Genomic DNA, 12,605 nt, shown 5'->3' with positions numbered 1-12,605 from the left:
CATTACCATCACTGAATCCCCTATAATCAAAATCCTAGGGGTACCACTGACCAGAAACTGAACTAGACATGTAAATATTGTGGCTACAAGATCAGGTCAGCAGCTAGGAATTCCGTCGTCTTCCACCTTCCAAGTGCCTGCCTGCCATCTACATGGTTCAAGTCCGGTGTATGATGGAAAAGCTACCTGGATGAGTGCATCTCCAACAACACTCAAGACGCTTGACACCATCCAATACAAAGCAGCTAGCTGATGGGAACCACATCCACTACCTTCACCATGATGCACTGTGGCAGTGGTTTGTACCATCTTCAAGATGCTCTGCAGTAACACATCATGGCTCCTTCCAAACCTGCAACCTTTACCAAGAGCAGCAGATATATGGGAACACCACCTGAAAGTTCCCCTTCAAGCCACACACCATCCTGACTTGAGCTATAAGTTGTTCCCTCAGTGTTGCTAGGTTTAAACCCTTGAAATCCCTCTGCAATAACATTGTGGATTCCCTACCTGACTGCAGTGGTTCGAGAAGGTAGCTTACCACCATTTTCTCCAGGGAAATTATGGACGGATGGACAATAAATGCTGGGCTAGCCTTTTGATACCCACAGCCTACAAACAAATCATCAAAGAAATACAGAAAACATCTACTTAGCTCCTTCTTTCCAGTTAGGTGACCTATGTCCATAGTTGGCATATATGCTGATTTTAGTGGTATTTGTTTAGTATCGACATTCCAGCCATCAGTCAGGAGATGGAGTGTTTCAATGTGCATCCCACTCATTGCAAATGCAGACATAACTCCATCATCCAATGGTGAAGGTGGTCATTCATTGAATGTACAGACTCCAAACAGTATACAACTGTTCTGCTGCCTAGGGCTATTTAGCCAGTGTTTGCATCTTGGAAGAAATTTATCTGGTTGAGCCTGACTGTTGGCAAGCCCAAGAGTAGAAGTATAGTATTAAAGTAGATTATCTAACTCTCCCTCCAACACCTGTTCTGCCACCCTTTAACAAGATCATGGCTGATCTACATCCTACCTCCATCCACCTACCTTCATTCCATACTTTTAGATATCCTCTAGCAATCTTAGTTTGAAAGGTGACAACTGAACTGAAATCAGTGGTTATTTCAAACTTCAAACATGCTTAGAGAGAAGTTTGGTTTCCTAATTTCATTCCATGTGGTCTAGCTCTAACTTTAAATATTGACCCTCCCAACTGAAATGGTTTCTCTATATTAACTCCATTAATGTAAACTTCGATCATATCACTTTTAACCATCTAAGTTTCAAGGAGTACAACCCTCATTTGTATAATTTGGTGTTGCAACCTAACCCGTGGAGTCCAAGGGCCATTCTGGTAAAAGTACATTGCTGTCTATCCAAGGTCAATCTACTTTTCGTAAGTCAGGGTTCCCCCAGAATTGTATGCAATACACTAAATTGCTGCAGTCAGACCAGGCTTTCGAGAACTGTAGAAGTTATATTCTTGTGAAACATTAAACACCCCTTTTTTAAAAAAAGCAAAAAAGTGAATACACTTCTTGCAAACAGATTGCAGCTCTTCCTGGTTGTCCCATCACTGATGATGTCAGAATGTGAGGCCGGAGTAAGAAATTCCAAAAAGACAAACACAGCTTTGTATCAAAAGAGGATTTCATTGCTCCTATCTCCTGCTCTTCTCCCACTCTTTAAATGCAAGCCCAAATTGACTAGTTTCCCTCTTACATGCCATCTAACTCACTATGTGAATGTGCCGTCCAAAGGGTTGACATGAGATTTCAGGCCCCAGAGGATAATCGGCAGCAACAGAACCAGAACCTAATAAAGAACTGATAGTTTTGGGAGAGGAAATTGGAAAGTCCAAACATATCACATTGAGCACCGACAAAGCTGTAATTGTTCAGCATACCAAGACTTTAATATTAAAGATTTTAGATCTGGGGTTACTAAGCAGGCCTTGAAATCAGCTTTGCAAATCAAGAACAGGGAGTCAACCTGCTGATTAATTTTCTTTTCAAATTATGTTAATTATACGATTGCAATGTAATAACAAACACAATAATTACTGTTTCATGTTAATTATATTTTACCCATGTGACAACAGATTGTTGCTTGTTATCATCTGAACCCATGGTCTGAGCGAGACACAGCATACTAGAGGATCCGGTTTACAAACCAGGTAGACTAGCCCCACCCATTTCACAAAGCAAAGTTGAGTGTGTTCTTCACAAGGTGGACCCCATTAGTGACCAACATGATACCTGCATGGCAACTCTTAAAAGAGTCTGTTATAGTTAAAAGGAGGGAGTGGCAGTCTGTTATGTGGTGACAGTGAGAGCTGTGGGTACAATACAAATGTTTGAACTGTTAAATAGAAACAAAACGTCTTCCAGAATGAATTACAAGCACTTGATGCTTTTTGCAATCTTTACTTAGATGTTTGACTCCTCTTGCAGTTCATAAAATTCAGAATTAAACAAGTCGTTTTTACAGTGACAAAAAAAACATTGGAATTAAATTAAACAAGAAAATGATTTCCACTTCAAATCAATGATTCACAGAAAAAAAGTGAGACATTAAACTCACAGGTACCAGTGAGACCATTAGATTCGGCAAAGTAGAGAAAAAGATGATAGATTTTCACAATAGTACAGTACTTTTACATACACTCATATTCCCGCAGGAATAAACACATTTTTCTGCAGATGAAAAAGCTGCACCGAGGTTAACTTGCTCAGCCGACAGAGCATCCCCAAAAGATTCCTACTTCATGTGTAGGTTCTTACCCCAAATTATATGCAGTGACATGACAACATCAAAGTGGATGTGCTTCCTTCTTCCTGTTATAAACAGCACAGGTGAATTGCCATGCTCAGATCTCACAATACCGTCCACCCCAATCATTAGAGGGATATGCTCTGTTGTACCAGTGCTCCAGTCTGAGATTTCATTCTGGGGTAGAATCCACATTAAGTTTACTATAAACCAAAAGTCATTCAAGGAATAAACTATTTATACTGTAGAAAGTTTTTGATTCTTTGAATAATCAGATAGCATTATATGAACACAAATCTCAGGAAATAAACTGAAGCTTCCTATTCGAAACAAAAAAGTGTGGATCTCAGTTCAGAAATAAGATAATTTGATTAACAAATAAATCCACAACCTCAAATAATTATTTTACAGCAAATTTGTAGAAGTTACAATGCAATGACTAGGGTATATATTAATTTGCATATTCATACATCACATTATCACATTGAAACATCTGAATACACTTCATAAAATGAATTACATTTGAAGTGCAGTGATTATGTAGACAATAATTAACAGAGTTACTGTATCGAATCATACCATTATCGAAACCCCTAAGTGAACCTCTTAGCTTTTACACTTTGTGTTCATTATACCAGCTTTACAGATCAGAGTGTGATGAAGTGCTGTCCAGTTTTACAGCAAGAGGTTACCTTGCAGCTGGTGGCTAATTTCATTTTCACAGGAAAATAAACCAAGAGGAATTAAGCCAGAGTTGACAAATCTGAACATTTCAGAAAAATAAGAGTTGATCCACAGATTAAACAGTCCTCAAAGTCCAGACTAGCTGATTGGAAGGGCAGCCACTAGATTTGTTTACTAATGTTTGCAGGTGATGATCTGCTGACTGATGTCCCAAACATTAGGACTGTCTGATGTTAAATACGGAATACACACACACACACACAGTCTACAATTTGTTTTAAAATATTGTCAGTCTGAGTATAACAAACTTCACTCTTCAGATGATTTATTCATTGGGCTTGACCTCCAACTTCACTATGCAAAGAAGTGGAAACTCCTGCAAATCGGAAGCCAATAATTTACCAGTTTAAAAAAAAACCTAAAATTAATACTCACACATTACACTCCAAAGCATTTTGTGCTCAGGAGGCATAATAACAAGAAAAGTTGTAGTTCTTTTACAATGCAACACAGAAACTTCCAACACAAGTAATACACACATCAACACTGACTAGTCACTCTCACCCTACCAAAACCAAGGAGATTCCAATGATATGTTAGAGGTTTTGATTCAAATAGACAGACCCCCTCAAAATATTTCAGCAACCAATGATCTTCAAACAGATTCAAAGACTTTTCCTGAAAGAACAGGGGTGTACAGTAATGTGATTGGCCATGGAAGTCTAGTCTGGAGAGAGAGGGATGAGCGATAATACTTTTTATTTTCTTTCCCTTCTCTTATTCAAAAAGGTAAAATGCTTAGATACTTGAAATAAATTGAGAACTGATCACAGAAACAAATTAAGATTCAGATATTAGTGAGTCCGGGGATTACCACAGGACTAGCAACCGCACTGACAGTGTTCAGGTGTGATCAAAGAATAGGAAGATTTCAAGGGCACAGCCATGCCAAACAGAGGCTAGACTAAAGGATTTAACACATCAAAGCCTTTGGCTAATAGCTGCAGAATGCCTCTTGCCAAATTGCTTAAGGCGAGTTACCCACAAACTTTGAAAAGGTCGAAACACATGAACTCACCAGCTTGCAGGCACCATAAACATCCTTTAATACCTAATATTTCAGTTCTGCCTCTGCTTTTTTGCTTCGCTCTGCCACTTCCCAATACTTTCTTAAAATTGATGAAGCTGTTTTTGATGAATTCTTGCAAAATTCCTGATTACCGAGGGGATCAACCTGCTGGATCTCTTTTAAGCAACTCGTTAAACATACTAGCACTCTTCCCTTATAAGGGTTGTTTTAAATGACACAGGAAGGCACTCTATTACACCAGGTTATAGGATAAAGACCTGTTCAATTAGAATATAACTTGTTCAAATATGATCAGTAAATTGTCTGAATCAAACATATTCCATTTGGTCAGCTCCAACAGATGTATGACAGGGACAACTCAAACTGCAGATACGTTCCAACGTAAAGGAAAAGGTAAAGTCATCAGACCATATGGCTGCTCTCTCATTAGACAGAGCTAACTGTTGATGGTTTATCCTGACGGTCACCATGCCTCAGGAGATGGAAAAGGTCGAGAACATTGTTCCTTCACGGTGCCCTCAGTGGCGCAGGGCTTGAATCCATGCTGTTGGTGTTATTCAGCGTCACAAACCAGCCTGTACCTAGTGCTACAGTACATCACAGAAAGTGAATAGGTAAACTGTTCCTCAGACCTTGGTGCTCATTACTGTACTCCCAGTCCTCCTAAATAAACTAGCTGAGCCCAGAAACCTATTACGTGGTATAATGACGTAGATTATTACAACATGGTGATCATTTATTTTAATACAAGTTGAACATATCACAGATTAAAACTGATTGATTTCTGACCAAATCCCCATATAGAGCTAGGTTATTTAGCTTCTGTTCAAGTATTTTTATTTACATTCAACAGTTGCTGTTTGGAAGGAGTGTTGAGAGATTTCAAGACAAATTCCGAAGAGCAAAGTAACAACTTCAATTGATCAACAGTGCAGAAGTGAGGGGCTGTATGGAGTAAGGGAATGATAACTTGCATCATGAGCTCACTGACACAGTAACATGTTGGCATCACTGCAGGTCACAGTGTAGAAAGGAGTCTAACTCTAACATAAACCTGCTGTCCAATTTCACATCGCCTTTGAATAAAGAGGTGCTGTGCTTTCCGGCTTTATGTACATTTTTGGGCTGCAAAACGTTGCCACAACAGCAACTGATTTAGACATGAGTGAGACAAAGGAAGTGAATGTACATTAAGAAATTCCTTCCAAAAGGAGCAATCTGTCACCACACCATCAGAAACACAGATGTTAAAACCATACAGCTGCGTAAGATGGCCAACCAAACCTGAGCTTAAACGTATTCTGGTCTGGGCTCTAGGCAAATCACTGGAGAAGCCTGGGCCACTGGGAGCTGTCCTCTAAATATCACAGCATTACTCTACTCACTCTGAAAGGTAGCAGCTCTTTAATCAATGAACCAGCCACCTTAAAGGGAACTTTCAGGGTTTTTATTCAACAAAATAGTCAATACTAGGACAGAAAAGATGTTACCTAAGAATATTCCTTTAAAGCAAATTTGCAAAGCAACAAATATTTCAAAATGCTGAGAAAGAAGTTCAATTGTAAAAAAACTAACATTAAAGGATGGCCAGGACAGGAGGAACATACCTTTGTGAAAATACTATGGATCCTGGAAACAATGTTTTGATGAACAGTCATACTGGACTTGAAAAGCTAACACTGTTTTTCTCTCTTGATACGTGCTGCCAGGCCTGCTGAGTTTTTCCAGCATTCTCTGTGTTTCTAGCTATATGGCAGCTGACAAACCAGAAACTTCACCAGGCTCTGCAAAAGGACCAGGAGTTTATGCCTTTTGAGTTAATATCCATCACTTCCAGCAAATGTAAGCCAGAAGTCCATGCGTTGCAGTGCCCAATCTTATTTTCCATTTATAACACAAGTGACTTTAATTTACCTCATTGGAGTAGAAGATCTAATTGCAAACCACAGCTACTTTGGAGTGGAAAGAAAAAACTGTTTCATTCACAAAATTTCATAGCATTTTAACTGAGCAAAATACAAGACTACCACACCTTTCTACACATGAAAGTCATAGAGAAATAGAGAGAGTTACACACAGGGGGAGTGACAATGAAAGCAAAAGAGAAAGAATCTGTACACTTACTGCTGTCTCTCAGACCATCCTTCCACATGCTTGATTATTCTGAAGTGCAATCTCAAGGCACCTGGGGCATGTGAGCAAGCAATTCCCCTTTAGTTACAATGTGAATGGGGTAGAAGACTGTGCGCAGCACCTTAATTCACATCAGTAGAGGAGGGGATTGCATTGAGCACCGCATCCCTTGGACAAACAAAGCAGGCAGAACTTGAATCATGTTTTGGCAATGAAGCTCTAATATATCTCCTACTGCTGAGGCTTCCTCACACGTGCAGAATTTTAATCTTTTGAACATTTAATTAGGAAGCCACACTTAAAGAGGACATTAGGGATTCACTTTACAGAGACACATCCTCAAAAGGGAATACCAAGCAAACTGTTTAATGCTTCACATTGATGTGTGATGCATTTAACCGGACTGGTTAAAATAAAGCTGGGAGACAGCATTAAGTCTTCAGATTTAAAACCAACCTTCATGCTTCAAAGTGATAACATGACTAGGCCTGAACTACAGCAAGTTGAAAGCAGTGATGTTTAGCTGAGCATTTTGTGTCGGTCAAAGACAGTTTTACGCTGCTCCTGTACTTGACGCTTCCACCTTTGCTGGGCTCCCTCCACTCTCTCCAGAACAGTATTGGCACGAACTTGTCCATGGGATGGAGCAAATGGACGAGTGTCCTGGAGTAAAGATAAGAATTGAAGTAGATGATTAACTCTCATAGCATTATGAATAGTCTTCTTTATCCAAGTCTCATTTGATCATATTACCATGATCAATCTTATCTAGACTGGTCCTGTTTTGTCCCTTCTGGAATAACAGGCATGGTGCCCATCACACTCTTCCTGTTCAAGGCCACATAATTGCAATTCAATACTCTTCAGCTCAGATCTCAACACACACCATACTTTCTTCCATCTTTCATTATTCCTATTATCTTCATTCCTTTCAATCTCAAACTCCTCATTTCCTAAGCATACGTTACAATCTCTCACATTTATTTACTGCTCTTTCCTAACTAATCCCTTACTTGGTTTCTCTATAATTATATAAAACAAAACAATTGTACATGTTTCCAAGGCAAACCATGCCAATGTCAACAAATGCATAGCTTGCAATTATATTTAACACAGTTAAACGTTCCAAGGTACTTCACAGGAGCATTCTCAAACAAAATCGGACATTAAGCCATGTAAGGAGACACTGTGATAATTTTGGACAAAGAGCTAAGTATTAGAGAACATCACTTGCTCTTTTTCCTCTTTTAAGAAACGTAGTATATGTTTAAAGAGGGAATTTCCATGGTTAGACCCAAGGTAGCTGAACGTGCAGTTGACAATGGTGAAGTGATGGAGAGTGGGCTGTATGAAAGACATAAGTAAATAATGTGTCAACGAAATTGGCATTTAGTTAAGTGTAGAGCAAACCTGATGGCACGTTAGTCGTACTAACATTCCACCCAGTTTGATTATTCAATACAATTCCAGAGAAAGAGAATTGGAAAAATAGTCTGAATACCAGGGGACAAGTATGTAAGGAAGGCACCAAACATCTTGCACCATACTCTGGGGTCCATTAAAATCTGATACTTGCAAAACATTCACAGCTAAAAGTTACAAATAACACACAGAGTCTATGCTGCTAAAGCCACTGCTGAACATATTGGCACCGCCTCAAATTGTTCCAGCTATTTCGGTTTGTTTTTTTTGCTCTCATCCATCTTTTTTAGTTTTTGCAAAGGCCACAAAATGGACCAAGATACATTCTGAACTTTCCCCAAAGGTTGTCAAAATTATTCTCCACCATGCTATACTCAAGTTTCTACTCCCATCAGTCTTGTGATTCCACGCAAACCATACAGAGGAGCTCTGCACAATTGTGACAATAAGGTCGCTCAGCAGAAAACTGACCACAACAACATCTCAATTTGCATCACTACAAAACCCATTGAGCTGCCAAGTCAGAAAACCTCAGTTTTGTTTCACAGTCATGATTCAGTTGAGGATTACTAGTATATCAAATCATAGTGCCTTTAGTTAGTAATTACCTTCCTTCACACCACACATTCCTTATTGTGTTTACACTTTACCCCACCATTGGTCTTCCCATTGTGTGGCCATTTGTGGAATGACTTCTGCTCCTACGTCTTAAAGACTGAGTTTCTGGGAACCATGCTACAGGATCTCATTAGTGCACAGCAATATACAGAGGAAATAATAGACTGATTATTTGCAGTAACCTCATTAAATGCCTGATAAAAGATGGGAAAACCAGAGCTCTTGCTGCCTGAAGAAGGGCTTATGCCTGAAATGTCGATTCTCATGTTCCTCGGATGCTGCCTGGCCTGCTGTGTTTTTCCAGCACCACACTTTTCAACTTTTGCTCCCAATCCCAAGATGCGGTTACAGCTTTAAAGTTACTCCTGTTTATCTACAAATTAAAAATATCTACCATAGGTAATGTTCAGAATGACAAAGATCTGTGATACTACAGAAGCTGGGACTGTTCTCTGCAGATCAGAAAAAGGCTGGGAGATAGGAGAGTTCAATCTCAAAAAAGGATTTTAAAATAGTAAGGAAAGAGAAACTGTTTTTTTTTACTGGCAGTAGGGTCAGCAAACTTTATAGATGACAGAAAAATGACAAAAGAATTGAGATGAATAGATTTTTGAAAGGTGAATTATTATGAACTCGATTTTTTATTCTTTCATGAGATGTCATGGACTGGCAAGGTCAGTGTTTATTGCATATTCCTAATTATTCTTGAAAGGAATGGTTTGCTAGGTTATTTCAGGCAGCAGGCAAAAGTCAACTACATTGCTGTGGGTCTGGAGTCAAATCAATTCTCAACTAGGCAAGGACACCTGGCTGGGTATGTGAATAGGAAGGGTTTGGAGGAATATGGGCTGGGTACTGGCAAGAGGGACTAGATTAGGTTGGGATATTTGGTCGGCATGGACGGATTGGACCAAAGGGTGCGTTTCTGTGCTGGACATCTCTATGACTCTATGATAACAGATATTCCTCCTGAAAGGACACTAAGGAATTGGGTCAGTTTTCACAACAATTGATGATAGTTGTCATGGTCACCATTGCTGGGATTATTTTCAGAATATATTAGCTGAACTAGGTTTTACGAGCTGCCATTGTGATACTTGAAATCACGTCCCCAGTACACAAGCATGGTCCTCTGGAGCTATAGTCAACTGCCATTCCACCTCTGTCAATCTCTGAATGTACTGTATGAAAAAGCATAGAAGATAATTCAATAGCAATATTAAAAAGGAAACTGGATACATACTTAAAAATGAAACACTCAAGACTACAGGGCAAGAGCAAGGCAATGTGATTTGCTCAACGAGCTTTTTTTTTAAATAAAGCTGGTCCCTGCACAAAAAGTGAATTCATCTCCCTGTTCTAAGCTTCATTGATATATGGGACTGTGGTACAAAATGTAGAAACACTGATGTACAGTTTGCTGCAGAAAGATCCACACTGAAGGATCAAAGGTTTGTATGTAACTGCTATAAATGTACTAAGTGCTATTTAACTGTGGATTACTGGGAAATAAATATTCTGTTTCAGGTTTAAGATCTTCAAAATCCTCCTTATATTTTCTAATGTAATTTTTAATCTTTCAACCAAGTGGAAAGCCAGCTGGTGCATCTACAAGATGGGGAATGTTTTATCTTTCATTACATTACTCACCACAGTTTAATAATGTGGTGCTCAAATTTCAACAGCTTTTAAGGATGCTGCATTATTCTCAGCCAGTTGTGGGACTTGTGGCGAAACCTGTGCTAACTTGCAGGTTTCAGGATTGTAGCAGTGAGCTCACTCAGTTCACTATTTACCCTATCCATGTCCCTCATGATTTTATAAACCCTCAAGTTCATGCCTCAGTCTCCAATGCTCCAGGGAAAATAACCACAGCCTATTCAGCCTCTCTCTATAGGTCAAACCTAGTTAAAAGAACCCACATTGAAATGCAATCCAGTGACCATGATGATCAATTTGGAAAGCCTTCATGAATGATCAACCATTAACCCACACCAGTTTCCACTTCCATGAGAGCAGACTCAACAAGATACATGTCCCTCAAGTTTGTTGTATTCCAATGATCAAACAACAACTGAAATACACCTGGATTTACTTGCTTCAAACTTACCAATATTGCTCAAAAGTCTCACCAACAACAATTGTGAAAATATCAGAGGTATCATCTGCTGTATAACTTGCATCTTATATGCAGCAGAGGCTGCAGAACCAAGTTCACTAGGATTCAACTATTAACTGTCCCATACCTTTATCTGTTAACCTTACTATTTCTGTTCGTCAATAGTGTCTTTAATCCAGCGCAGCAACTGCAAACAGAATAACCTTTAACAAAAGAGGAAGTTGCTGAACTTTGGTAATATCTTCGAAAAAAAACTGCTTTAGTTCATTTAATCACCCTATCTGATTGGGAACTGAGAGGAGAAGCCCTTCACTCTGTGCAAAGGGTGGATTATAGTTCATAAACTATCTTAAATCTTAGGTCAACTTCCAACAAGAATACCACAAGTGTATTACTGCAAAGTGTTTGGGGGCATAGGACCGCAATTCAAGTCTAGAAACTGAGATTGAAGTAAAAGTGCCACTTAGGTTAAGTATTTAATGTACCTGTAAAAATTGTCTCGAGTAGAACTGAGCAGAATCAACAATTGAACCACACTTCAATGCAAAACATTTGTTGTAAGAACAGCAGGGGGATTCCAAGGATGAGTAAATAGACCAGTAACAGAAACCCTGGAATGGAAGTGAACACTGACTAAAACCATCAGGACACATTCATATGTTCATAGTAGGAAAAGAATTAGAATGGGTGCAGGAATTAAAGTATTTAGGAAATATAAAGGAGATGAATGAGTATTTACTGTCAGCTTGAGCTCAATGATAAGCACTTTGTACCAGGAAGTTAAGAGTTCCAATCTAGAGACTTGAACACAATCTGCTGATATTCCAGAGAAGGAACTGAAGGATGCAGTACCATCTGAGGTGCTTTCAGTTCAAATGTAAAACTGAGATAATGCTTCGTCTTCCAGGTGTTTGGAAAATATCCTGTACCAATATGTTGAAGTAGTGCAAGGGATTTTTCCTGATGTGCTGTCAACATTTATCCCACAACCAGACTTGAATTGGAGAAAGGCCAATTTTGACGGTATTAGGCAAGAACTTTCGAAAGCTGACTGAGGGCAGATGTTTGCAGGTAAAGGGACGGCTGGAAAATGGGAAGCCTTCAGAAATGAGATAACAAGAATTCAGAGAAAGTATATTCCTATTCGGGTGAAAGGAAAGGCTGGTAGGTATAGGGAATGCTGGATGTCTAAAGAAACTGAGGATTTGGTTAAGAAAAAGAAGGAAGCATATGTAAGGTATAGACAGGATAGATCAAGTGAATCCTTAGAAGAGTATAAAGGAAGTAGGAGTATACTTAACAGGGAAGTCAGGAGGGCAAAAAGGGGACATGAGTTAGCTTTGGAAAATAAAGTTACGGAGAATTCAAAGGGTTTTTACAAATACATTAAGGATAAAAGGGTAACGAGGGAGAGAATAGGGCCCCTCAAAGATCTTTATTCCTGATGAAGGGCTTTTGCCCGAAACGTCGATTTTGAAGCTCCTTGGATGCTGCCTGAACTGCTGTGCTCTTCCAGCACCACTAATCCAGAATCTGGTTTCCAGCATCTGCAGTCATTGTTTTTACCCCTCAAAGATCAGCAAGGCTACCTTTGTGTGGAGCTGCAGAAAATGGGGGAAAGATACTAAGTGAGTATTTTGCATCAGTATTTACTGTGGAAAAGGATATGGAAGATATAGACTGTAGGGAAATAGATGGTAACATCTTGCAAAATGTCCATATTACAGAGGAGGAAGTGCTGGATGTCTTGAAATGGT

General features: G+C 39.2%; 1 protein-coding gene across 2 annotated transcripts in view; it reads right to left on the bottom strand.

Moving 5' to 3' along the window:
- Positions 1-2,420: 2,420 nt before the first annotated feature.
- tmem9 (transmembrane protein 9) overlaps positions 2,421-12,605 on the bottom strand; it is a 99,733-nt gene continuing 89,548 nt past the window's right edge. For both annotated transcript variants that reach the window (XM_043717021.1, XM_043717020.1), the window contains exon 5: positions 2,421-7,352. In XM_043717021.1, coding sequence (XP_043572956.1) covers positions 7,209-7,352 — 144 coding nt within the window. In that variant the 3' untranslated portion in view covers positions 2,421-7,208. The remainder of the gene's footprint in view (positions 7,353-12,605) is intronic.

Source organism: Chiloscyllium plagiosum, chromosome 26 (genome assembly GCF_004010195.1).
Source record: "Chiloscyllium plagiosum isolate BGI_BamShark_2017 chromosome 26, ASM401019v2, whole genome shotgun sequence".
Lineage (NCBI taxonomy): Eukaryota > Metazoa > Chordata > Chondrichthyes > Orectolobiformes > Hemiscylliidae > Chiloscyllium > Chiloscyllium plagiosum.
Note: the sequence above shows the minus strand (reverse complement) of the source record. Positions and strands in the feature narration are given on the sequence as shown.